The sequence below is a fragment of the Ostrinia furnacalis genome, unplaced genomic scaffold (assembly GCF_004193835.3).
Source record: "Ostrinia furnacalis isolate ACB-3 unplaced genomic scaffold, ASM419383v2 OfSCF0396, whole genome shotgun sequence".
Taxonomy (NCBI): domain Eukaryota; kingdom Metazoa; phylum Arthropoda; class Insecta; order Lepidoptera; family Crambidae; genus Ostrinia; species Ostrinia furnacalis.
In genome coordinates, this window is record NW_021130635.1 from 200,815 (window position 1) to 227,755 (window position 26,941).

The 26,941-nt window shown below is 36.6% G+C and overlaps 3 protein-coding genes across 6 annotated transcripts; 2 read left to right on the forward strand and 1 right to left on the reverse strand.

Annotated features, from left to right (window-relative positions):
* Positions 1-429: 429 nt before the first annotated feature.
* Positions 430-1,970, forward strand: LOC114363014 (sucrose-6-phosphate hydrolase). The gene has a single exon (XM_028318609.1). It carries the CDS (start codon positions 440-442, stop codon positions 1,967-1,969), a length of 1,530 nt encoding a protein of 509 aa, XP_028174410.1. The 5' UTR covers positions 430-439; the 3' UTR covers position 1,970.
* A 1,975-nt stretch (positions 1,971-3,945) lies between these two features.
* On the forward strand, positions 3,946-20,846 carry LOC114363112 (glutaminyl-peptide cyclotransferase). Its single transcript, XM_028318744.1, has 6 exons — positions 3,946-3,952; positions 4,064-4,374; positions 4,820-5,150; positions 5,498-5,730; positions 16,814-17,045; positions 18,255-20,846. The coding sequence occupies exons 1-6, from the start codon at positions 3,946-3,948 to the stop codon at positions 18,404-18,406; spliced, it is 1,266 nt and encodes a 421-aa protein (XP_028174545.1). The 3' UTR covers positions 18,407-20,846.
* Positions 19,855-26,813, reverse strand: LOC114362810 (uncharacterized). 4 transcript variants are annotated; one of them, XM_028318362.1, is made up of 7 exons: positions 26,661-26,813; positions 26,337-26,397; positions 25,617-25,772; positions 25,002-25,176; positions 23,805-23,995; positions 23,033-23,209; positions 19,855-22,897 (listed from the first exon to the last, which is right to left on the reverse strand). In XM_028318362.1, the coding sequence occupies exons 3-7, from the start codon at positions 25,749-25,751 to the stop codon at positions 22,052-22,054; spliced, it is 1,524 nt and encodes a 507-aa protein (XP_028174163.1). In that variant the 5' UTR covers positions 25,752-25,772; positions 26,337-26,397; positions 26,661-26,813; the 3' UTR covers positions 19,855-22,051. The 4 variants fall into 4 exon arrangements, with proteins under 4 accessions (XP_028174163.1, XP_028174150.1, XP_028174170.1 ...); XM_028318349.1 differs by having other exon boundaries at positions 26,470-26,813; XM_028318369.1 differs by lacking the exon at positions 26,337-26,397.
* Between the last annotated feature and the right edge of the window lie 128 nt (positions 26,814-26,941).

Sequence of the window (26,941 nt, forward strand, 5' to 3'; positions counted from 1 at the left end):
GATTCAGGAGATAATATTATGAAAATTCATTATTAGGAATTGTAAAAAAATCTTGCGATTTTCGTATAAGTTAGATTTTCTAAACTTCGCTAGGTTTGAAGTTGATTTCGTCGCAAGGATGGCGTGCAATGGCGCGCATAACATTTGTTTGAAGCCTGCGCTAACAAAGGTTGATGCCATGCTGAAATTACGTCATAAGTAAGCCAAGTGAGTACACATAACTTGGCAGTTTAATAAACAATCACAGTGACAAAATAATTCGATCACCGTTACACAAAAGGGAAAGATGATTGTTTACAACTTTACTACAAACGGAGATTGTCCCGCCCTTCTTCGTGGAAAATATATTTACAAACATCTTTTGTTATTCTATTCGTCGAGTAACGATTAGATCATTACATCGCTTGTATGATTAGTCCGTGCTGAATATCCCGTGCAGATGGAGGTGTTACTACTGACCGTTTTGCTGAGCGTAGCCGCTGCCGAATTCGCACAAGATCTCGCGCACGTGGAAGCCTTCATAGAACAAAAGAGATACGTTTTGAAGAAGAAGTATCGGCCACTCTACCACATTTCAGCGCCGGTTGGCTGGCTCAACAGCCCGGCTGGATTCGCCTACTTCAAACGCCGATACCACATCTTTTACCAATATCACCCGTACAATGGCGCTTGGGGCACCATGCACTGGGGTCAGGCCATCAGTGACAACCTCATCGACTGGGTGCATTATCCTCCTGCAGTGCTCCCCAAGGACTTTTACGATCGGCACGGCTGCTTGGCAGGAACAGCCGTTATGCACAACAACTACCTAACACTCTTCTACACTGGTGTCGTCCAAACGCAAAATCAGACTATCCAGACACAAAACATAGCTATTAGTGGAGATGGAATCATCTTTCAGAAATATCTGTATAATCCTGTTATTAGACAATACCCCGCGAATGTCACAGACTTCAGGAACCCTAAAGTTTGGAGATTTCGAAACAAATGGTTCATGATCCTCGGAAGTGCTACAGAAAACAGACAAGGACAGTTAATTTTATTCAGTTCTCCAGATATGTTTCATTGGAAATATAACAGGACCTTGGCAAGATCGTACGGAGACATGGGGTACATGTGGGAGAATCCTGATTTATTCGAAGTGGACGGGCAGCACGTTCTAATTCTGTCGGTCCAAGGTATTCAAGCTGAAAGCTACAGATTCAGGAATTTGTACCAAACAGGATATGTCGTGGGAAATTTTAATTACCATTCATTGCGTTTTGAGAACCTTGAAGTTTCTATGGCTACATTTACTGAATTGGATTATGGGCATGACTTCTACGCAGCTCATACGTTACAAGCGTATGATGGAAGGAGGCTTTTGATCGCTTGGCTGGGGATGTGGGAAAGTGAGTTGGTTGAATCTCGTGACGGCTGGGCAAGTATGATGACATTGATCAGGGAAGTTCGCCTAAGTCCTCAGGGCCGACTGCTGATGACGCCCATAAAGGAGATGGTAGACCTGCGAACTGAAATATTGGAGGACGCGTGGTACAGCCCTGGGGAAGCTTTCCATGCTGGGAGCAAATCCTTCGAGCTGATAGTGAACGCGAGTTCTGTGTTGTACGATGCAGCCGTGACCTTTGAATGGCACGGGGAGAGGCAATATGCGATAGCTTACTCAGCAGAACGGGGTCGTATTACTGTGGATCGTGGGGGGATAGACGGCATAAGAAAAGCAGACTGGTCCCCAACGGGTCATATGCATTGGCGAATATTCGTCGATTCGAGCTCAATAGAAGTGTTTTGTGGTGATGGTGAAGTGGTGTTCTCAAGTAGGATCTATCCAAAGAGAGGTATCCAAATAAGGATTGGTGGTGAAATGCAGCTACATGTAACCCAATATAAGATCAGGCGAAGTGTAGGCTATGATGAAAAACTGCGCCAATATTTAAAACATAACTTTGTAAATAGAATAAAGTATTGATATGGCTATCCATATTTTTATTTTATTAGATTTAAAAATTAGGTGAGAGGAAATTAAAAGTGTAGTAGCCAAAAATAGACTTTTCTGTCCCTAAATAGCTTGATTTCACAAGGGAAGATCCAATGTAATTTTACGCAACATGAGAAAAGGGACGTGAAAGTAATTTCATTTCACCCACGTTACGTAGGTACTACGCACAACTAGAGATGGGTTTCCACCCGGGTAAAAACCCACATGAGGGTAAAAACCCAATAAAAACCCGTTTCATTCCACCCGTGGGTGTTTACACCGGGTGAAAACAAATAATGTTATAATTATTTCAATTGGTATCTTTTCTTTATTTTTATTGAATTTTTCTCATTTAAGTTTATTGATTAATAAGTAATAAGTCAAATTTAACACTAATATGCATTTATATCGTGGCCAAATCGTAAAATTGGTCACGTTATGATGATGTGACCAATTATTTTTATAAAATGGTGTTATTTCAAGAATCGTTGAACCGATTTAAAAGAAATTTAGTAGGAACACAATAATTTGTGATCATAGCAAGGACATGGAGGGGGGGATGCCAAAGATGCCAATCTCTCTCTTTGATGACATTACGGTATAAAGTTACAAATAACAACACCAACTACAAAGTACTTCTGCTTAAAAACTTGAAATCGACCGCCCTTCCGCCACTGGAACGCATTGTAACGTTTTTCAAGACCTCCTCTCCCCCCAGATTGCATTACGTAACACTAGAATGCCCCCTTAGCAACAAATACCACTTCTCACTTTAAAAAAACGCTATTTTTGTTTTCACCCACCAGAATGGGTGATAATGGGAAAAAACCGGGTTTTTACCCAAATCACCCAGTTTAAACCCAATCGGGTGAAATGGGTTTTTACCCACTACCCATCTCTACGCACAACTAGCCGTGTAGCTTCAGAGAATCGGATAGCTTAAGTAAAATTCCAAGTCTTTGACACGATTGAAACACAATTCTAAACTTTATGAAACGGGGTTAAAGTTCAAAACTTCTTACAAAATAATTGTTTTATTAACAACACTCGCACTTGACGCCTACTACGTCAGACAATCGCTGTGACGTCATTTCTGAACCTCATAGATTAAAAATATGCAGAAGGTAACATTAGGCATGAAAATTGTTTCGTATCGTTCTTATTCCGTTTCAGCCACGTTACGTCCACTGTGGACAAAGACCTCCCCCAAGGATAACCAACCATACAACATAGGTACCTACCTACTCGTATTTATTAGGTACACCTTATGCAGTTAGGCGCATGCATGCATGGTGAATTATTTTTTCTGTTATCCCCGGAATTTCATTTCGCCAATTATGACACGGCACAGAAGGTAAATCAATTTCATCACACATTCACACCAGTTTTAGAGATATTTTTCAGAACGCGGCGGGTCTTCTGTAACTTTTATCTATCCACGCAAAAAGTCGAGACAGTAGGGGTAGAGACCACTACTAAAACTTTCCCCTAGAACACAGGAGTTTGTCAATGCTGGTGGCCGTTAAAAAACAAATTAAAATTCGGATTCTCAAAAGATAAAGAACTTACTTAGTTGTTTTATTGATTTGCACATTGGCTAAATTCAAAATATCTAGACTAACCGTAACCGTCTGTCTGTTACTGATTGTAAAGAACTGTAGAGTAGGGACACAGAATATTGTTAAATTGTTTATTTATTGAAATCCTACTAATATTATAAATGCGAAAGTTTGGATGTCTGGATGTTTGTTACTTTTTCACGCAAAAACTATTGAACGGATTTTGATGAAACTTTACAGTATTATTGTTTATAACCCAGAATGACGTTATAGGCTATAATTTATGACGATCTGTGACAAACGAAATTTCGAAGCCGCGGGAAAAAGCTATAGTATTAAATATTAAAAAAAAAGCTAAACATAATATCTAATTTGCCTTAAAATTATTTTATACCTTCTCAACTAAGTATGGAACGTGAAACGTAGACGTATTAAATATTAGTAAAATATTCAGCTGCTAGTAATATAAATCAAATAAAAATCTAAAGAAAAATAACTTTTCTGAAAATGGGTATTTGATTGTAAGAAACTGGTAACCCTAAACTGAAATGTCAAACTGGTGTCGTATACTTGCTGAGGGGAGAAGGCGGCGGGGCACAGGTTGAATGGGCAGCTGTTTTGGGAGTGAGTAAAATACCTACACCTAGTGCAAATCTGACTACGCGACGTGTTTCCCTGGACGTGATTCGCGTCCGATACGGCATAAAGCGCCGGCCGACACATCTGACCACCAGTGCAGTGTTTAATATCACCAAAATGATCACGTACTTCTCTCTATTCGTGTTAAGTTTCGCGTTAGTCAGTTCGGATGGAGAGCTCAAATTTTACCAAGAGAAGGTGAGTGTTTGTTTGTTCAAAAGTTTATTTACCCAAAACTTTTCCTGGTGAATGTGTGAATCTGAATGGTCAATGAAGGCCATGCGACCTTAAAATTGCAGTAGAAAGTAAACAGTGTCATGAATTGTGACCTCTTGTCTCTGTGCAGATAATTAAAATCCTTGAAAGTGAACTTTATCTGATCTAATCAATATTCAATAAGACTATTATTAGATAACAAAGATGCTTAAAATTTAATTAAAACATAACTGCACAGCCTTTTGTTTTTAATTATGATTTCAAACAAATTATTGCAAGAATTATAATCTAAATATTGAAATGTTATGCTTGATACATTTAGGTATGCAGAATTTACTATGACATAAACTAAATTTTGCTTTGAATTTAATGGCCAACTTTTCAAGGAAACAACTGCTTATTTTGTATTCATTACATATCTTTTTAGGCATTCCACGAAGCTCAAGAACTCACGAATAGCAATGTGAGAGCTATAGCCCAGCTGTCAGATATGAACCACTTCAAGAGTGTGTTGAATGAAATCCTAATACCACGAGTTGTGGGCACCCCAAACCACGAAAAAGTTGGTAATTACATCGTGAACCAACTGAAGGGGCTTGGTTGGGATGTCACGGAGAATGTGTTTGCAGACACCACACCGGTATTTGGCACGTTGAACTTTAAAAATATTATTGCCAAGTTGAACCCAAATGCGGACAGATTTTTGGTCCTGGCGTGCCATTATGACAGTAAATATACAAGAGAACATGTATTTGTTGGTAAGTGCTTTGAAATACAGTTTAATTCTTAGAATTATTTTCTCTTTCTATTATCATTCTATGATTATGTAAATTAGATAAGATAAAGAGGGATTTAATTCTGAAGTGGTCATATCTTCATTATTTCGAAAATGCAATGAGAATTTTATTAATATCATTAAATAGTGGTTTGTTCATTTAAGATATAAACTTGATTGTCCCATACACTATGGAATACAGGTCTAAATAAGAATTCCCTTGTGGTATAATAATGAACACTATTACACTAATATGTAAGTCCTATTTATGGTGAAGGTTTGTTGAAGGGTTTTATCAAACAAAAGTTATAAAAATATATTGTACCTTAGGTGCCACCGACTCTGCAGTCCCCTGTGCCATGATGATCAACCTTGCCAAAGTCATGTCTACACAGCTGGATAAACTGAAGCAGTCGAAGCTTAGCCTCATGTTCATATTCTTCGACGGAGAAGAAGCCTTCAGGCAGTGGGGTCCCACAGACTCAATTTATGGAGCGAGGCATTTGGCACAGAAGTGGCAGTCGTCACCGTACAAAGATGGAGCCAATGACTTGCAGAGGATGGTAAGTGATTTTTGTATTCTGTTAGTAAATGTAAACTTATTAAATCTTTTGTCCTGATCTGACTGTCAACAGCCCTGCAGCCTAGAAAACTGATCTCTGGAATATAGGCTTATTTAGCTTCAGGCCATGACGTTGTCCAATGTTCCAAGCAAGCAAAGTAAAGGACTTGTTTTGTACGTAGCCTTCTGCTCGGTGAACCCAGGTCCAGTGGCGTAAATACAGCATCCGAGGCCCGTGGCAAATTCTGTGCATGGGGCCCTTGTGCCCCTTGTCGTATCTAGGTCGCTTATGGTCTTGGACGGGGCCTCTTCGGGTCGCGGGGGCCCGTGGCATTTTGCCAGTCCGAACTTGGCACTTCCCATGTCGTAGGTAGTTTAGTTCGTCTTAGAAATCATTCACTAGCATTCTTTTCCATGCAGGCTGTTCATTCATTCTAACTCTCTTTAGACAAAGATATACCTAGTTACTTAATAATTAGTCGTTCAAAGACAAAATGTAAAAAGAAAAACCTAAAGATGTAATCTAAAACTGTCCTCCACTGTTTATTCGCACAAATTGCCACTTCGGTGCAAAGGAAAAAGGATAAAACGCGGCCTTATTTCTCAAAGGGTAGTTTCTCTGAAGGTTCTAACTTCGTAATCTCACGCTGAAAAGTTTCGCTGAGGGTAATCCGACATTTACACTAGTCACAGCTCTACAGCTCTGTTTTACAAGTTCGTAATTGAGTTCGGAAACTAGGACTTCAGTTATAGTTGTAGGTACCTAGTTTTAGTAGTCTTTTGTTTTAACGGAGAGTCCTATTGTTAAACATTTTTAAAGCTGTTTAATTTAGGTAAGGCTTAGTGCCTTTTCACACGTTCCGGTTGCTGGCTATCCGGCGCCGGGTACCCGGTGGTGAAGTGTATGGGCATGGTACGGAGCTTTCACATGTTCCGGCGTAAATTAATCCGGCAGGCGGTCGCCGGGTGCGCGCCGGATCCACCACTGTACGTCCGGTCGCCGGGCACCGGTTAGCCGGCGGCCGAACTGACAGTGGTGTATGGAACACGCAACTAGCTTTCACACGCGCCGGCCGGTCAGTCGTCCAGGTACAGTCTGCGAGAGTTGCAGTTTCTCATTTTTGTATCCTGACGTTGCAAAGAGTTCTTCAAACGGTTATGTAATTCATCAAAAGTAGTTGTACTTGAAAAACCTGTCTTCATGTGCTCGTAGATCTGGGTATAATGTATAGAATGCACCTAATGCTTCTCTTTTCATATTAATTGTATGAATCCAATAATTTCTTGATATTTCTTTCCGGCGCAGATATTTTCGTCTTCGATATTTTTTTTTTTATTTTTTTTTTATGCATAACAAGGCAGGTATTTGATCACAAGCGCACCTGATGTTAAGTGGGATGCAGTCTAGGATATAAAAGCCACATTGCAATTATTTGTTCACGGTCCATCTTTGAAAGTATGAAATGAACGAGACTGTACTCTTGTCGTCATCAACCGGGGCGTGTGAAAGCTCATTTGACGCCGGGTAGCCGGCGCCGGATAGCCGGCAACCGGAACGTGTGAAAAGGCACTACGTCCGGTCGCCGAGCATCGGTTAGCCGGCGGCCGAACTGACAGTGGTGTATGTAACACGCAACTAGCTTTCACACGCGCCGGGCGGTCAGTCATCCAGGTACAGTCTGCGAAAGATGCAGTTTCTCATTTTTGTATCCTGACGTTGCAAAGAGTTCTTCAAACGGTTATGTAATTCATCAAAAGTAGTTGTACTTGAAAAACCTGTCTTCATGTGCTCGTAGATCTGGGAATAATGTATAGAATGCACCTAATGCTTCTCTTTTCATATTAATTGTATGAACCCAATAATTTCTTGATATTTCTTTCCGGCGCAGATATTTTCGTCTTCGATATTTTATTTTATTTTATTTATTTATTTTATGCATAACAAGGCAGGTATTTGATCACAATCGCACCTGATGTTAAGTGGGATGCAGTCTAGGATATAAAGCCACATTGCAATTATTTGTTCACGGTCCATCTTTGAAAGTATGAAATGAACGAGACTGTACTCTTGTCGGCTCTCTAGTCGATACTGCCGTCATCAACCGGGGCGTGTGAAAGCTCATTTGACGCCGGGTAGCCGGCGCCGGATAGCCGGCAACCGGAACGTGTGAAAAGGCACTTATAGTGGGCAACGTAGGAACGGTCGTTATGGAAATCCTTGGGGAGGCCTTTGTCCAGCGGTGGACGTCATTTGGCTGAAACGAACGAACGAAGGCTTATGTAAGTTAGTAGGTTGGGTTTTTGTGGCGGTCAAGGTATCCTTCCGTTTGGCCAAATTACTTTTCGCCAAATTTCACTTCGCAAACAACTTATCGCCAAAGTTTCATTTCCCAAATTAACTTTTAGCAACTGTACTTTTCGCAACTAATTCATTTGGTCAAATTATCATTTGGCCAAATTTTACTTGGCAAATGTTTATATAGCAAATGTTTTATGTTGCCAAATATTATATCCCAAATAATTTGTTTGGTCAAATTGACACTTCACATACTTACCCACCGTTACCCACAAATCAAAGTATAAGGCACATGATCATGGTTTTCACAAGAATTTTATGTAAAACATTGCAGGAAATAGTATGGTTGCAAAAAGTAGGTATTACAGAAAAAAGTAGGTTAGGTTAGGTTAGAACAGTGACCCTTAATGCGCGAAGGCGAGCGAAGCGTGCCGCGGCAGCGGCCGCCGAGCGCTAGAATCACCTCTATTGTTAATGAATCGTTTGGAAATTTCGATAAAAAGAATGAAATAAGGAAATTAATGCAGAACAATTTTTGTATTAACTACCCACTAAACAAAACAATAACCACAAGCTAATTTGTATCCATTCTATGCACCAATCAAATTATTTTGTAAATAGTTTATCGTGAAACATTTTTGCCTAATGAAACATTTGGCAAACCATACTTTGCCAAACAATAATTTGGTAAACAATAATATGCCAAAAACAACATTTGCGAATTAAAAGTTTGCAATAAGTTGCTTTGCCAAATGAGTATTTGCCAAATGAAAATTTGCGAAACGTTGTTTGCGATGTGATAATTTGGGAAACGTTTTTTGGCCAAACATTAGTAATCCGGCGGTCAAGCTGTAGATCCTGGCTACACAGGAGTTGCAGTGGTGGGAACGAGAGTTGGGAATAGTTCCGTATTTTTTTTATGTAAGTTAGTAATGTTGTCCGTTTGTTTGTGCAAAAGAAAATGCGATATAGATAAACGGCCGATCGATTCTAGCTGTGATTGTCAAGCCTTTGAAACCTTACGAGAAATAGTCTAGCTATTGTGGATTAAAAGGAATAGAAAAAGCTTTTAATTTTCTTTTTCGCTTATATCCTGAAAAAATACTTTACCTTCATGCAAGCGCCTTATGGTGATTTCCCCAAAGAAATCAAAAATTCAGATAATAATTTTGTTTACCCATAGAAGCAAAATGCGTTAATCATTAGGCGCTGTAACTAAAATTTATTTAAGTAGTCCAAAGTTCTTTAAAAAATCACACACAAAATTATGATTGCAATAAATTGTGTAATCTAAATATTTGTATACGACCGTAGAGAAAGTAAAGTATGTGCTTCTAATTAAGACATTTCATTATCGTTCCGGAGCATGGGTTTTGCCCGGGCGATAACGTACAAAGCTTAAAAGGCTCTAAGTGTTACATTCTCGGAACCCATATGACCACAAGGAAAATCGCCTTCATCTCGTAACGGGGAATCCATTTCTCCCGGGCAGGGGGACCTTGTTCGCTTAGCGTTGTTGATTGAGTTGACGAAGCGACTACACGTGTAAGAAATCTCAAGCAAAAAGTCGGAAAACATCGCTTACGAAACACGTTTAAAACTTTTTTAGTTTCGTTTTATAGGATTTGAGCGCAATAATTGACAGTGGGGCGAAACCAATCGTACTAACTTATTTTTAATCGTTTTTTACTTCGCTTGAATAAGAGTTGAACAGGATTCAGGCCTTAAAAAGTGTGACTTATAGAAACATCTTGCTCGTCATCATCATCAATACATACCTACTTTATTCCTAATACATTTTCATGATGAATATCACTAGGCTTTCAAGTTTTACTAGTATCCCTAAATGTGTTAAGAAGAGACTTTTCTCTGCGTAAACATTTTGTCGTATTGCCCGACCTTTAAGGCGACGAATGGCAAGCAATTTATTATGTAGCTACATTAGTAGAATTTTAATTACTGCTTCATTAAGACGACCATTGTTAATGAGCAAACACCATTGACGCGCGATATTTGGTATAGATGACCCACGCTGAACTGTCCCGCCAAACTCAATGACAGGGGGGCGCTACCATCGTTCAACTATATGGTTTCCAACATGGCAAAAATCTGAACCAGCGATCCGGTATTGACGGTGGCGCCCCACTGTCAATGTCATCGACAGGACAGTCCAGTATTTTGGAACTATATGTATGTCTGAAAATGGATGAAACAAATGAAGGAAGTAATGTATTTGTATAGCGGTTTAATGTCACTCGTTTTGTGTGCCATATTCATAGGAAAATCGTGATTGAAAATGGTATCATCATCATTATTTACAGCGTTCCAGACATCGCCTTTTTCTTGTGTCCCAAATGTCCCAATCACAATAATGATGATTATCATCAAATCTACCATTTCTTTTGAGGAAAACTAGGCCATAATTAAACAGATGTACTACAAACCAATAGTATCCAATTATTTTTTTTGAAAAACATGAATTTTATACCTTGGTAGATAAATATTGACGTATGGTATGGTACCTATCCAATTTTATTATAATCACAACAATTAAGTTAGATTGTTTTGAAAGCTGGACTTGTGATCCTGCTGTAGCCACTCCTCATTTCTGGATTCATTTCCATTTTAGGCAAATGACTAGTCTGAAACGGGTAATCAACTATGCAGATTGTGAAGCTTGTAGCCTATTTAGTGGGAACTGGAACACTTAATCTGATTTAAGGTTTCTGTAGGTACTTTCGGGGACTCTTCCGCCTGACCACTTTGTAGAAATTTTAGCGTAAGCGCATCGCTCCGGTCACGTGCTCACCGCGTCTCTAATTGGTTACGCATTTTACTATATTTTTACTACGACCAATAAGAGACAATCAGGGCTTAGGTTGCAATACGAAATACCATTGTGCACTTTATTGTCATACGGTTAAGGTTTAAAACGAAATGTTTCTTTTTCTTCAATCTTTCTTAGTTTTAGGCTGAGTTGCACCACCTAACTTTGACCGTAACTATAACGGTAACCGGTCCTTTTTGTATGGAGTTTGACAGAATTTTGACGTTTGTTAAAGTTAAAGTAAGATGGTGCAACTCAGCCTTAGAATTTTAATAATAGAATTTGGTTACAAACAAATAGATATGTATTTTTTTTAATATTGTGTTTTTATACGAGGTCTGTCTGCTTTTTGCTTTGGCGATCTGTCGACATATTCTCTCCTTTGTTTTTTTGTGAAGTTTCGTGATCAATAACCGATTGATTTGTGTTGACCCGTGCTAGTAATTGGACTGTTTGATTGCCTTTTTATTGACCTCCGCTCGATTACTGAACCATGCCTCTCAAAATAATTCTTATATTTACTTACAAACTTATCTATTCATTGTTAACTGTTTAAGTATTATTTAGTTTGAAGTTTAATTGTTATTGATTTAAGACCTTGTGTAAAGACACTTAATGTGCAATAAAAAATTGAATTTGAAATAAAACTAACTGAATATTATAATATTTACGATAACCAATTACCTGGATGTGAGATGTTCCGTTTTAAAGATAAGTGTTTCTTTAAAACGGAAAACAAAATATGCATTAAAAATAAATAGAAACCTATCAGGTATAAGTTTTTATTTACATTCAAGGATTTAAGAAAGTTATAGCCAGATCTTACAATGATTGTTTTAAGCCACAAATATTCCTTAACACTTTACTAATTAATTCAATAACATATTGTTTAAATAAGTTCCGAATAAATTAAATACCTATTAAATAAGTAAAATTCGAAAGCAACTGTATGATTTTGTATTCCTCGCCCTAACTAGCTAAACTAATATCATGAGATTTACACTCATAATATCAACAATAATTGTAGAAAGGGCTACTTTTTTCTCGGGAAATTGCATAGTTACCTCGGAATGTGCGATAGCAATTTTGTGACCCGAGCGGGCAATCGCTAGTTCAAATTTTACACGAAGCCTCATATAATATTTTGTAGCGATTCTTTATTGGGTTTCAAATTGACTAAAATGCTACGTTGCCAAACGAGCGCTACGGATGCGGGTAATAAGCAATACTCAATCCTAATTGCTTTACATAGAGCTTGGTTTGCTAGGGCAAACATCTACAGTGGTGCGCCGACGCTGCTTAGACCCGAAATATGAATGAACGGGGGCGGAGCAAAATCGAGCGTGTGTGTGCAAACAATTTAGGCCCTTAAGGTGTCAAGGCGTTCGAGTCCCTGATAGTACATCTTGTTATATACAGGGTGTTAGGTAAATGGGTATATGAGCCGGCACTAGCCCATGCTAACATGGGCATATAAATGGTATGGTGAAGTCAGAAATTTGATATCATTATTTTATTTTTTTAAATATTCATACAAAATAAATTTTATAAAATCCGATTTGTATGAAAATTAAAATAACTAAAATGAAGATATAAATTTTCTGACTTCACCATACCATTTATATGACCATGTTAATATGGGCTAGTGTTGGCTCATATACCCATTTACCTAACACCCTGTATATGTTTGCTGCAAATCACACATATATGAAGGAGGTGTAAACATTTGCCTATAGGCACCGAACATCTAATCAATTAAGTTTAAAAACCGAGATCAATTTAAATGCATCTGATGCTTTGCATGGGTAGGTAATACCAGTTTTTTCGAACGGCTGACGACTGACGTAATTAACTACATTTTAAAATATTCTGAGCACGTGGCCCAGACAAATTTTATTTTTATTCCAAAATGCCGATGCATAGATCTCAAAGCTAACATTTTAGGAATTCAAATGACATAAGTATTTATTGCAGCAGTATTAAGTTTATTTTTAAGTCTGGTATCTAGTTTCCGCAAATCAGTCAGTTTGTAAGCCCACTATGTAATATTCAAAGCACCAGTGAAGTCTCGCGTCGAACGTGATAATTGATGTAATCACTCTATCAATTATCTCTTCCAGTAATTTTCTTGTTTGTGCGTATCTATAAATGGAATATACAGTCATGTCATGTATTATTATTATCTCTTAAAATAAGTATTAAGTTGGAGACTTTAATATGACGAAATCGTGGTCACCACATAATATCACGGATTTGTGATGCGCTGGTCAAATATTTATCTAATAACTTGATCGATCCTACCTACCTAACTAATAGTACCTTTAAGTACTTAATATAACTTGCATTTGTGGGAGAAAGATCCTCTATCTATCTACGGAAAAACTAGGTCCAGACAAGTATCATTAGTAGAGCTTTATTCTTCCAAAGGCGAAAGACGAAGTACTACGAAATAACGATTACCTATTTCGATGATCTGAAAATCCACGATTAGTGAGATCTGTATGTACTCTTTTCAATTTACTGCCTAAGTACTTCCTACCTATCAGATGATCTGAAGAGCCACGATAGTGTGATCTGTATGTTACTCTTTTCAATTTATTGCAAGTACTTATAAGTATTTTAATTTACGTTTCTTGCTGTTGGGCTTGACTCTATTAATTTGTGTTAAAATTACACTGTTATTTATTACAAGCTGTTACGTTTGAGAAGTCAGGAACGGTATTGTCTGAGGAAACCGTCTAATTCTGATATCTGCTTGAATAGTGTCTGACTGATTATCACCTACTGTTATTCAACCGTATTGTTGGAGTCAAGTTGATTTTCTCTGCCTTTAGAAACATCTCTCTTATAGGTTACTATATTTTCCTATTTAAATAAAACGAACATAACAAAATAATAAAGTAGGTGCCTATCAACAATAATAGTCCAGTCATTTAAGCTTAAATTAGGTAAGAATCTCGGAATTAGAGATACCCAGCTGTAAGTCTGTAAATACGTGTATATTGACACCCTAAAAGTTGTCTCAAAACCTACATATGGTAGGGTGTAAGCAACTATTAAATTTTAAGGTCAAAGGTCATAAAAATCGGTTTTTTGCGCTTTTTTTGGAAATATCTCATTTCCTATGGGTTTTTTGCTATTTGTATTTATTATCAATATTGTAGAATACTGAATTCTCTACCAATTTTGTTTAAAAACTTTTTTTATATGGTGAACCGTTTTCGAGATAGAGGGCGGAGAGCGCGCGGTCACTGCATCACTTCAGGTCAACTTAAGCGGTTTAACGGATTTTAACGAAACTTGGTACAATTATTCTTCATACACCTGGGCAGGTTATAGTTTACTTAGGAATTCCCACGGGAACAGGAATTAGCGGGAAAATCCTTTTGTATGAAAAATCTAAACGCTTAACGGAAGTTAGACGCTTGAAATTTGGCATGTAGGTACCTTAGTAAACTCAAAGCTTAGTTACAACAAGGAATTCCCGAAATTCCCACAGGAATTAGCGGGAAAATCCTTTTGTATGAAAAATCTAAACCGCTTAAGTAGACCTGAAGTGATGCAGTGACCGCGCGCTCTCCGCCCTCTATCTCGAAAACGGTTCACCGTATAAAAAAAGTTTTTAAACAAAATTTGTAGAGAATTTAGTATTCTACAATATTGATAATAAATACAAATAGCAAAAAACCCACAGGAAATGAGATATTTCTAAAAAAAAGCGCAAAAAACCGATTTTTGTGACCGTTGACCTTGAAATTTAATAGTTGCTTACACCCTACCATATGTAGGTTTTGAGACAACTTTTAGGGTGTCAATTAGAGATGAAACGGATAGTTGTTTGGCCGGATACCGGATACCGGATATCCGGCCAGCTGCTAGGCCGGATAGCCGGATATCCGGCGGCCGGATAGTTAAAGAAGAAAGAAGAAGAAAGAAAGAAAATACATTTATTTGGCACACTAGAACAACAAATTACAGAATATTAATACGATAAAAAAAAAAATTTAAAGATTATGCCAAATAGGCTTCCACTCAGCATAATGCCGCAGTGCGTAGCACCACGACGCTGGTTTTCAGTGGTCGCCTGATTGTAGTGGTGGAGAGGCGCAGGTAAACATTAAAAAAAAACAAGACGCAACTGAGCAACGGTGACACATACACATTTTGGCATAAGTTTAAGTAAGGCAGAAACAATAAACATGACAATGATAATGAGAATAACAAGGCACAAGATCAGATACCAACAGTAGATACGTGCAAACAGTCCCCAAAATTGTTACGTGCAAAACTACATCAGTTTTTGACGCTCAAGAAGATAAGCCTTGAATCTGGTTTTAAAAGCATATCCTGTCAAAGAGTTCCGGATTGGTGGGGGTATATAGTTGGCCCATTGTCTCGTTGCATGTCGTGACGAGTTTAGCGCCGCACAAGTGCTTCGAAGGCGATCAGTGGGTATTAGTAGACTAGACTAGTCACACTTTTCGAAAATCGAATCCGTCCGAATAGAATGTCAGATTTTGCCACTTGTCTAGGGGGCAGATCAACGGGCGATTTCGGTTGCTATCGTGCGTGATTGAATAGCGAAAATTAAATTAGTTTACTTGTTGCGTAATCTGACTGAACTGCATGCATCATGTCATTAAACCATCAGTGAAAAAAAGATCGCCTTTTTTATTTGGCAATATTTCGACACTAACAGATATTTACTATTTATGTATTCGTCATTAGAGTGAATAGCCCAGAAAGAGAAATTAGTTTTTTGAAAGACCTTAATATGGCTTTTGTAACTTTTTGGACTTTAAACAAAAACCGTCATTATTATAAGCCATTTTATTGATATTTACCTCAAAGATTAATGTATTTCATTTTATTAATAGAAAATTGTCGTAGTTTTTTAATATCCGGTATCCGGCCGGATAGTGAGTTACTATCCGGTATCCGGCCGGATAGTAAATTTAGGCCGGATATCCGGCCTACCGGATAGTTACCGGATATCCGTTTCATCTCTAGTGTCAATATACACGTATTTACAGACTTACAGCTGGGTATCTCGAATTCCGAGGTGAACTTACTATAATGACTGGACTATATAAATCATGATGTTTAGCAACGAATTATTATGAAAGCGATTGACGTTTATCTTTTAGTGCGGGTTCACGACCTGTGACAAATACAATCGCGTGTATGAGCCTAAATAACTCATGGAGATATAAATAACGTAAACAATTTAACAACGCAGTTTGAACTATTTTTTTCCTCTATTGACCATGTAAACGACAGCGCAATTTGAGAAAAAATAAACTCACACCTACATATTAATTATACTAGCTTGAATATGCCTGGGAAGATCTAGAGTAAATATTTTCTCTATTCTAAATAATATTGAGAAAGATAAAAAAGATATTAGAATTTTTTGGGCCACTACATTTTCCAAATATTTTTCTATGAAGTAGACTCTAATTTATTGGGACTATTTATACAAAATCAAGACCTTCGAGGAACGCACGCGTAGAATAAGCATCGTCTGGGCAGGCTTCACCTTCGGATGAGATTGTATTAACCCTTTCAATATATGCAGAAACAGACGGTCAGGAAAATCATATTAGCCCGAACGATTGTCATACGTACACACGGGTTTATTGAGTGTAGGTAAGGTACTTAATCTGGCATTTAAAAATGGTCTCTAAATCTGTTCAGGTAGAGCCTCTAGTGACCACTGAAGCGGTGATTGACAGAAAAATCTCTAATATCTACTATAATAGTCTGACAAACTTGACTGAGTTTCTTCCGCTTCTCAGCACCCCATAATGTTGTCGTAGGTAGGTAGGGAAAGCTATATTTGGAACGTGTAAGTGTTTTTAAAAGCCTACTTGCAAAAAATAAATGACTTTCATTATTAATCGCCCATCGGGTTACTAACTCGTTAACACCTTACTAACTCCGAAACCATCTCTTTTGCAGGACGTCCTGGTCCTCCTAGACCTCCTAGGGGCTCCCAACCCAGCATTCTACAGCTACTTCCGATCCACCGAGAAGTGGTACATCCGAATGGTCAGCGCGGAGTCCCGGCTGGCTGACCTTGACCAGCTCGAGAGCTACGCCAAGGATACAGAGGATCAGAACAATAAGTACTTCAAGCTGAGCAGTTCGAGAGCTATTATAGAAGACGACCACATACCGTTCTTGAGGAGAAGTGAGTATTTTGCGAAAGCTCTAAATATTTTACAGGCGAGCTAAACTTGTCGGAGTTTTAGATATTTCAAAGACTGCATGCAGTTATTATAGGGGTTGGGTTTACAACCTAAATCTGGCAGCTAAGAAGGAAAGGTACCTAAAAGGGAGCTAATGTATATTGTTGTCTTACGTCCACAGAAAACGGTATATTCTGGATCTGGTTTTCAAATCTATCCTTTACGATTTGTAATTGGGGTGTAGATAATTCAGAAGTATTCGATAATTTATCGATCGAAACGGTTGAATAACGTCATTAAAATTCTGATAAATACTTATGTTGTTTACCGAATCATATACAACAGCTAACTTTTATCTTAAGGTTCTGAAACGCGCGGCAGATTATGCTTTCGCCACTTGAGCTCCAATTTCCCTATAATATCAGGTTAAAACCCCATCTCCCCGCATAAAACCCGGTTACAGAATCCATTAACGCTCGCTTTAGTGCCATTCAGTATCGCCCGCATAAATAAGATGCTTTACCTTGGATTTTCCCTGTCATCGTTTTAGACGTTTTGCGGTTTCATAATTGGAATTTTGGGACTGAAAGGCAATAGGGAAGTTATCAGTTAAATTAATATTGATAAAGGTAAAAATATTGTAATTTGTTTTCCCTTCGATGTGATGCACGTGGCGTTTAGCGCCTTTTTTATTACCCAACATTAAAACTTGATTTTAAAACTATTAGAATGCATCAGTCTATCGATTTAAGAGGATGCTAGTTCGATCCTCGAACATAGACTATTGAGGTGGACCTTGGAGGAGTTAACAGGAATATTAGTAATTAGAATTAGTAAAATTACATATGACTAGATAGATTACACAGAGAAATATAGAAATTGGAACCAGCCATAATAACTACAGCGTCATCTATCATATACCTACTAATATTATAAATGCTAAAGTAACTCTGTCTGACTGTCTTGCTTTCACTCCTAAATCTTATATTTATGATGCAATAAACATTTATGACTATGACTAAACCAATGAACCGATTTTGATGAAATTTGGTATAGAGATAGTTTGAGTCCCGGGAAAGGACATAGGATAGTTTTTATCCCGGTTTTTGAAACAGGGACGCGCGCGATAAAGTTTTTCTGTGACAGACAAAATTCCACGCGGGCGAAGCCGCAGGCGGAAAGCTAGTAAAACATAAATCTTTTCTTCGCAGACGTGGACGTCCTGCACATAATCCCGTCTCCATTCCCGAGTGTGTGGCACCAGCCTTCGGACGACCTCACAGCGCTCGACTTCACCACCATAGAGAATTTGAACAAGATCTTCCGAGTCTTCGTCGCTGAGTACCTTCATTTGTCACCCTAGCGCCGATGGCGGGCCGTGCCCGAACTACGCGAGTACTCAGGTTCTAGCATTATTGTAAATTATAACCAACAAATGTTGGTGTTTCTATGATATTCAGCAATTTCAGCATCACAATAACGACGCTAAATCTATGACGTTTTACTCTGATAGTGTACTGAGAACTGTTATTGAAACTACAGCAATTGATAAATATTTTAAGATGAAATTCTATCATGTTTACGGTAGGTACTCAACAACTTCTACTAAGTAGTACGTAGTACAGACAGCAGGAAGTCAATATATAAAATTGTCTTTGTACTAAATTAATCACAGACTTTATTTTACAGATGTTTGTTGTTACAATCTGAAATTTTATGATAAGCCGTTGACTGTTGAACTATTAATCAACTATTCGTCATAGTATTTATGACCATCAATAACTACACGTACCTATTTATTGATAGTTCCAATTTAAATGCATTTGCATGAATTTCAGATCTAGTTATTTTTGCCGCTTCGTCAAATTATAAACTACAGTCAATTAAGAACAATTCAATTACCATATCATTTGTTTTTTGGAACCGAGTTTAAGATTTACTTAAAAATGAGATAACTCTCACGAATGAAATTACTTCCGTATATTATAATCAAGTACTTACCATAGTTTAAAAAGTAACTACGTCTATGTAGTTTGTTTTAGTGAAGTGTATTGTGGGTGTAAAATACCTTGTCCTATATCAATTTAAGTAGTTAAGAGATAATCAATTTTATGTATTTTCAGTTTAAGTATATTTATTATAAATAAAAAATATGTACTGTAAACTGTATATTATGGAATAATCTTGGTACTTAACATGTAAAGGATTGATGAATTGTCTTCACGGAGATGTTACATTTGGTTTGAAAGTGTTTAATTTCAATATTGCAGAAATTACCAAAAATATAAACAACCGCTGTTATACATTCGATAAACACAAATAGAGGAAATAAATTAATATATTAATATCAATTATTTACTTTGTTTACATGTTTGGTAATTTCAGTAAAGGCCTAAGGCCTTTATTGCGTTCTTCTGGATATAAAAATAAAATATATCGCGCAAAGGCTTGATAAATATTGTAATGCATTGGTGCTTAAAATGTCCAAAAATATATTATAGTTATTTATTTGTATGTTGTTTTATGCGGATTAGAATAAATTAGCTTCTTCAACCGTTACAATATTTGCAGAAAATATATTTATAAATCCTTCCTATCGATGTAATTTTTGATTTCATGCATGATTATTAACAGTGAGATTATTATATGATTGCACAAGACCTGTGTCCAGTAGTGGCACGATATACGATTGCATTTCTGATAGTAACTATTGTGAAAATGAGATATACATATTTATGAATGAAATATATGAAGTTATCATATTTAGCTGGTGGTAATTTTGTATTTATAGATATTTTTTTACTTTGAAAGTATTTACATACTCACTTTTACTTTTAACTTTACATCTATAGCCGATTCTAAGGCGCTATATTTAACACGTTGGGCGCCACGTGGCTCATATATTATTTGTGTCGTTTCTTGTCGCTTTAATATTTTTCTTCATCGGATATATTATTAGCGCTAAGTGCGTATAAATATGCTATTACAAATATATCTTCTATGTTCCTGTAAAAGGTTGTGTCAAGTCTAAGAACATGGCGTTTGACCAGATAATTATTTTGTGAGAATTATTAATCCTTGATGTACAGTGTTTCGACTATTATAATAAGTGATGGATGGATTAACATGAACGGCCTAAATGTGAAATAATATTATATGTAGGTATATTAGAATTTAATGGCGTAAAGTGTATCTATGCATAGAATAATCGTTATTTGTATTACGTATAAGAGCTACATTTCCTACTATATTAGTGCTTATAATTTTGTGATTCAATCTTTTTAAAAAGATATTAAACAAAGTTATAATATGCTTCCAAGTACGCTTCATGACTGCGTTAGCGAATGTGTTAAAAGTTCACTGCAGTGTTCTTATTTAAAAAAATACTTCATTTAAATCAAAAGTTAATGTAATAAAAGAGAGGAGGTCTTTCAACTTGACACCTAAATGTGCCAAAAAGATTTTTACTTAAAAAATAAGGACGCTGCATGCAAAAGCCTTAAAATGAAACAACAGATTCTAAATATTTTGTACAAATTATGTCAGTTTGTATTTAGTTATGTGGTTATTATTTTGCATAACTAAATTCAAAGGTGTTAAAACATTTGGCTGTTATTTTAGTTTAATTACATTCCAAACACCGAATGGTTAAGTGATATTTTGAAAATATAGACATAAAAAATGAAATAAATAAAACAATATTATACATAGCAGACTTGTAGGTATTTTATTTCATTTTCACAGTGACTAATCAGTACAAAATGCAAAATATTTGTAAATAACATGGTAGGTATTACATGATAGATTTAAACGAAATAAAGAAAACGTACAATTGTACATATAAACTTTTCCTCAATCGGAAATCGCATTTTCAATGCTGTACTTATTCGTATATTTATCACATTTTTTGTATAAAGAAAAACTCAGGGAATGAAAGTTTTTTCGATCTCAATACTAAAGATATTAGTACTTACTTAGTAAGAAATAGATTTTTTTAAATAAAGAAAATAAATAAATAAAGTCTTTTGGCATAATACAGTCAACATCTGCATAAAATATGTTATAAACCATAGTTAGAAGTATTTATGAAAGATATGCAATGAGGTGAGGAATGACCCTCAAGCTTAAAGTTACTGGATTATTCTATTTTATTTTATAAAAAAGGTAGGTATGCAATTCTATTCTGGTTATGAAAAGTACGTAATTATTATGGACATGTGTGATTAAATCTATGTTTGCTTAAGTAACATCAAACTGGTTATTACATATTTTTATATGAGTAAAGTACACAAATACATCAATGTTATCTTTCCTACACGCTACTTACGATGTAAGTAACACTACACTTAAAAATCCTACTTTGAGAAGTATTTGATGGGGACTCCGTCCACCATCATAATGCATATTACTATATAAATAGTTACACTGATTTGTTTGCCGGATCCGGGGAGATCAGTACAACGAGAATTTTGAGATTTGAGTACAAGTTCATAGTTAAGCATAAATTATATCGACCAATCACAGGCAAGACTCTACGCTTAAGTTTGAATTGAGTCCTGTAGGCCTAAGATGCGCGCCGTGATAACTTTTATCGACGTCAAAATGTATGGGTAAAATCGATAAAATGGCGTGATAACCGCTTATCGCGGCGCGCATCTTCGGCCTACTGAGCAGCGAGTGCATTATAATTAGTGTCTTACAATTAATTTCAAAGAAACTGTGCTAAAAATAACTGAAAAGACAGCTATAACATATGTAGTATGTATTACATATTACATGACATAGGCTTAGTACATAGGTAATTATCTCTTTAACACCCGGGCGGGCGCATATAACAGTTTCGCAAATAAACTTGACTAGGTTGACGAGGCGAGGACCTAACATGGCGAGCTTTACCCATTTCATTTTAATACCAATACATTTGTAGCTCACCATTCTTAAATATCGCCTTCTTCTCTCCGGATCCGGCAGACTTAAGAGAGCTGAAGTGATGACACATAGTCTCATTTTAAAAAAGCCTATCTAACAAAGAGCCTTGGAATTTTTTCGTTACCTGATCGTCCATTTCTTTCATTTTTGAATTTAAATCTTTCTTTGGAGATTCTTCTACAACTTGTTCCAGTTCCTCTTTCGTGGTTTCTTCTGGTTTGGAATCGTTATTAGAGTCAGAATTATTGGTCTCTGACAATTCATCTTTCATTTCATTCAGAATATTATCAGTGAGAAAATCAGGCGGGGTCGACTGCAATTTGCATTCTATATCATAATCACTGACATTGGTATCTTGAGATGTTTCTACAAAAAAATTGGGTCTCTGCATGAGATTGTCGGAATTCGTGTCGCTATCTACCAAACAGCTCTCTACATTTTCTGTGAAATCCATCGGAACGCCTGATGATACCTTGATACCTTCTAATTTCTCGGGAGACTGGAATATTTGCGGTTCCTGCTCTATGAATTCGGGTCGACTCTCCTCCTCGCTGTGGTGTGATATGTTATCATAATCTTGCATGAATTTTTTGAATGGATCGTATTGGACTGGTTCCTCGTTACGTATGAAGCTTTCGACGTCCATTTCGGGAGTTTTGTCATCTGAGTCTTGGGTTACTGTAGTGGATTCATTGTTGTTTTTAAAGTTATCTATAGTGAAGTCATCGGCTGCATTGTCCTGTGTAGCCTTCCTAGGTATCTTGACAGCGCTGGGCCCGGGTTCCATATCGCTAGTTGACGGCACTGCAGTAGAGGTGCTGGCACATTCTGACGTCCGTTTGGAACGTTTTATTTTGGTCCCTGTTGCATCTTTGTTTTTCTTGGATACTTGTGTAGAAGTTCGTTCAGATTTTGAATAAGGATTCTGTTGGTAATGACAAAAAATTTATAGTTAATAAAGATAAATAAAGATAATAAAGATTATAAAATAATAGTGTGTAGGATATTATAGACATATTTATAGTATAATGTAGTATTTATATCTATAATTAAGATATACCTCAAATGGTGTAAGTAAGTGTGTTCGGAACACTTTGTCTTGTAGAAATGCGTCAAGAAATTTGGTTTTGGCGATAGTATCTTTGATATCTCCAGGTTTCGCCTTTAAATTGTCAATATTCAGTTTCTCGTTTGGGAACAGCCACTTGTGGATAGAAGCGAATGTATCAAGATGGTCCTGAAAATTAATTTTTATTAACTTGTAGAAGTAAAAACAAGGACGAATCAAATAAGTGTTTGTAAAAAGAAATTGCTGATGTTAATGTTATTTTGCTATCTTGTAGAAAAGATGCAATGCATGGAGGACTATTAGATTATAGAATATTTTGGTTCATTTCATTTTGTTTGCAATTATCCATGATTTCAGAAATTAACTTTTTAGTATGTTAGCTAAGATTGTGATGTGTTAATCCAGGGTTTCAGCTAAACTCCATACCAATTTTATTAAAAATCGCTCCAGCCGTTTAGACATAAAGAAGTAACAAACAATACACACTCGCACAGTCACAAACTTTCGTTTACAATATTACTAGCTTTTGCCCGCGGCTTCACCCGCGTAAAATTTAGTTTGTCAAGATGGTCATAATTTATTGCCTATATGTTATTCTGGGTCATAAACAATAATACTATAAAGTTTCATCAAAATCCGTTCAGTAGTTTTTGCGTGAAAGAGTTACAAACATCCCGACATCCAGACATCTAGACATCCACACAAACTTTCCCATTTATAATATTAGAAGGATTGTGGTATATTTTATAAAAAAAAACCATACCTTCATATCATCGGGTGTGATCCAAATTTTGAAGTCTGCCTTATATTTAGCCTGGATGGTTTTCTCCTTGAGGAAGGCGGCGTTATCCACCACCATTACGCTCCATTCCCGTCGACTGAACTGCTCCAGGCGAGCCATGGTGTTGATGAAGATGGATTTCTTCACGAAGGGACTCTCCGCTGCTATGCCGACTACGTGGAACAACGAAACAAAATAATAATAAATAAATAATAAATAAATATCTTTGGACATTTTACACTGCGCTTCTAGTCCCGAACTAAGCAATGCTTGTACTATGTACTATGTAATAATATAGAAATTGTATTTCTTTCGCCACTTTTTTTCGATAGCCAAATGGTGGTGTCGTACTGGTGAGTCTGGTGACTCGACATCTACGGCTAGCACGAAAAACTTTCGAGTTCAAATTGTTTGCGTATTTCTAATCGCCATCAAAAGATTAAGTACGAAAACTACAACAGCGCCCTTGTGAACTTGTCGTACGTAAAGTGAACTTAGTATGAGAAATGGTTGCACGAAACTTATTTTGAGAATCAAAATGGTCACGTTATCGTTTAATTCGAAAGTTGAGTATCGATCTTTGTCGAATACGCAAACGATTCGAAGACGAAAGTTGTTCATGCTAGAGGTACTGAGGAACGCTGTTTCGAACTCCACCGCCGCTCGACTATTAGGGTGAACTCATGAATACAAGCATGTTTAGCTTATTACGAGGTGTTAACGGGACTTTAACAAAAAAACAAACAGCCTCTGGTATTAGTGAGGGTCATGCTCAGTAGAGACCAAATTATCATCAGGTCATTTATTTTAGTCTCTACTGCAGGAATGATGACGAGGAAATAAATAAATCGTAACATTATTAAAACTTAACATTACAAAGTATCTTTGCAATACACAATAACTATTAAAACAACAAATAACACAGATTAAAGTGCTTAATCGTCAGAAAGGTCAAGGCATTCTCATTTATGAGATTACCCTATGCTGACAAAATAACTATCACCTTTCTGATTTATTATTACTCTTGTTTGTCTGAATAACTAATTTATCTTTCTACAAGTGCTAAAAGTGTACACAGACTTAATAAAACTTTGATACTTAAAAAGTAAGTAACACAAATAATAAATTAAAAACTAACAATAAATAACAAGCAAAATGAAATATAATAGCAATACGCACCATTATAACAGTGTGTTAACTTCTGGAAATGTTCCAGCCAGTTCAACGCTTGGCCATCCTCGCAAATTATCAGAATAGGCTTCTCCAGCAAGTGGCGGATGGCGCCAAGAAACAGCGCCACTATCATGGAGTTGCCATAACCGAGAGGATTGTTGATGACCACACCCGGACTTTTCTGAAATTTACGAAATAATATCTATCAGTCGCATTGCTGCATTTCTCTAAATAAGAGAGTAGAAAAATCCCCTCTTATATTACTTCCATTTTTTCATGTTACTTAAATATGTTTCTTCTACATTGGAATCCTAATTAATTAATTGAAGCCAAAATAGTTTAACATGCATAGTTAGTCTAAAAATGCTCAATAGGGTTCATTGTATATTATTGAAAAACAAAATGCAATAAATTAATAGGTATGAATATTGAGCATTTTTTTCTTGCACAACAAGGCGACTACCTGCCTATTTGCAGGTAGTATAGGGTGGTACATACCTGCCCAGAAAACGCCTATTCACTGTACTTTGAAGAGGCCCGAATTATAGTATTAAAAAACAGTCAGCAAACAATACAAAACCTATACAAGGCAAGATATTTCATATCCAAAATAAGGTTTACCTTGGTAAACTGCTTGTAGAGAAATCTGATGCCGTCAATTTGGTGCTGGTGTAGTAAAGCATCTACAAATATCTCATCGTCCTCATCCCTGTGCAGGTAAAGCCTCTCTGCCAAAGGCTTAGGGTATCCATTCATTTTGAAATATTTTACTTACACCTAAAACCAGAGTAAGTTATTTCCTATGCAGTGAGTAAACAATTATCTAGCTTCTGAGTTAGTTCTTGGTATTTGTTTAAAACTACTGCTTAAAGTGTTTAATAATACACAACCAATCACTCTTGGAATAATGGTGGCTTGAATTCAACTCATAAAAATCACTCAAAAATGTATAGTGAAAAGATTATGGGTTTTCATTCCACCCAAAGCAGTATTTTTTATTTCAAATGGAAGATAATGTTTTAGATATCATTAGCATAATAAATGCTGAAGCCCCATTAAGCATCCAGTGATAGGTATTGATTTTCAACAAGTAAACTAATTTGTTTTTTAATCCTTTAAAATGACTACCTAGGTTATAAAAGATGATGATTTTTATGTTAATAGGATATGAGCTGCACAATCTATCAGGCGTGCATGAGTGAAGCAGTGTAGAAATAGCAGATTAATTTGTTAGTAGGGGCAGGTGAAACTAAAGCTTGTTAATAACAAGCAATGATTTCAGTTGGTATTAAGTCACAAAGAATAAGTAAAAAACATGTTTTGCTTAATTTGATTGGATACCTATGAACTCTGGAAGCTATGTAGGTATGTACTTATTTATGAGGGTAGTTGCTGATTCAGCCTGTTGAGAATAGACAGCGTCATGATCAGAATATACAGCATTTCTAAATAAAACAACGCTACAAAGACTGACACACTAGTTTTATGCACTTCTATGTCCTCAAACTCCTGCATAATGTGTCTGTTTCGGTAAACATGATCCCAAAACATGGGAACTGGATTGCAAACACTTATCACACAAAACACTTGCTTCCCGATCCAAATTTCACGTAAGACTACTCGCGGCACTCGCGCTGACTTAGCATACTTGCTTTGATGACTTACTTATGCTAATTAATCAATTAAAACAAGGTAATATAATTTCTTCTGTTTGTCGTCGAGACTTTTTGCGGAACAACAAATAAACAGACAGATTGGCGAGGCATTTGCCAATTCATGGTGGCGCTAGTGGAAATGTCAAAATACGGGCGTTTTCTACCTTTCGCCAAAATACAAGGCCACTTTTTAATTTGGTATCATTATAGAAGCTGACATTTTAGACGAAACTGACATACATTATTTTCTATAGTGATGCGACTTCTAAAGAAAACGGAGCGTAATTTATC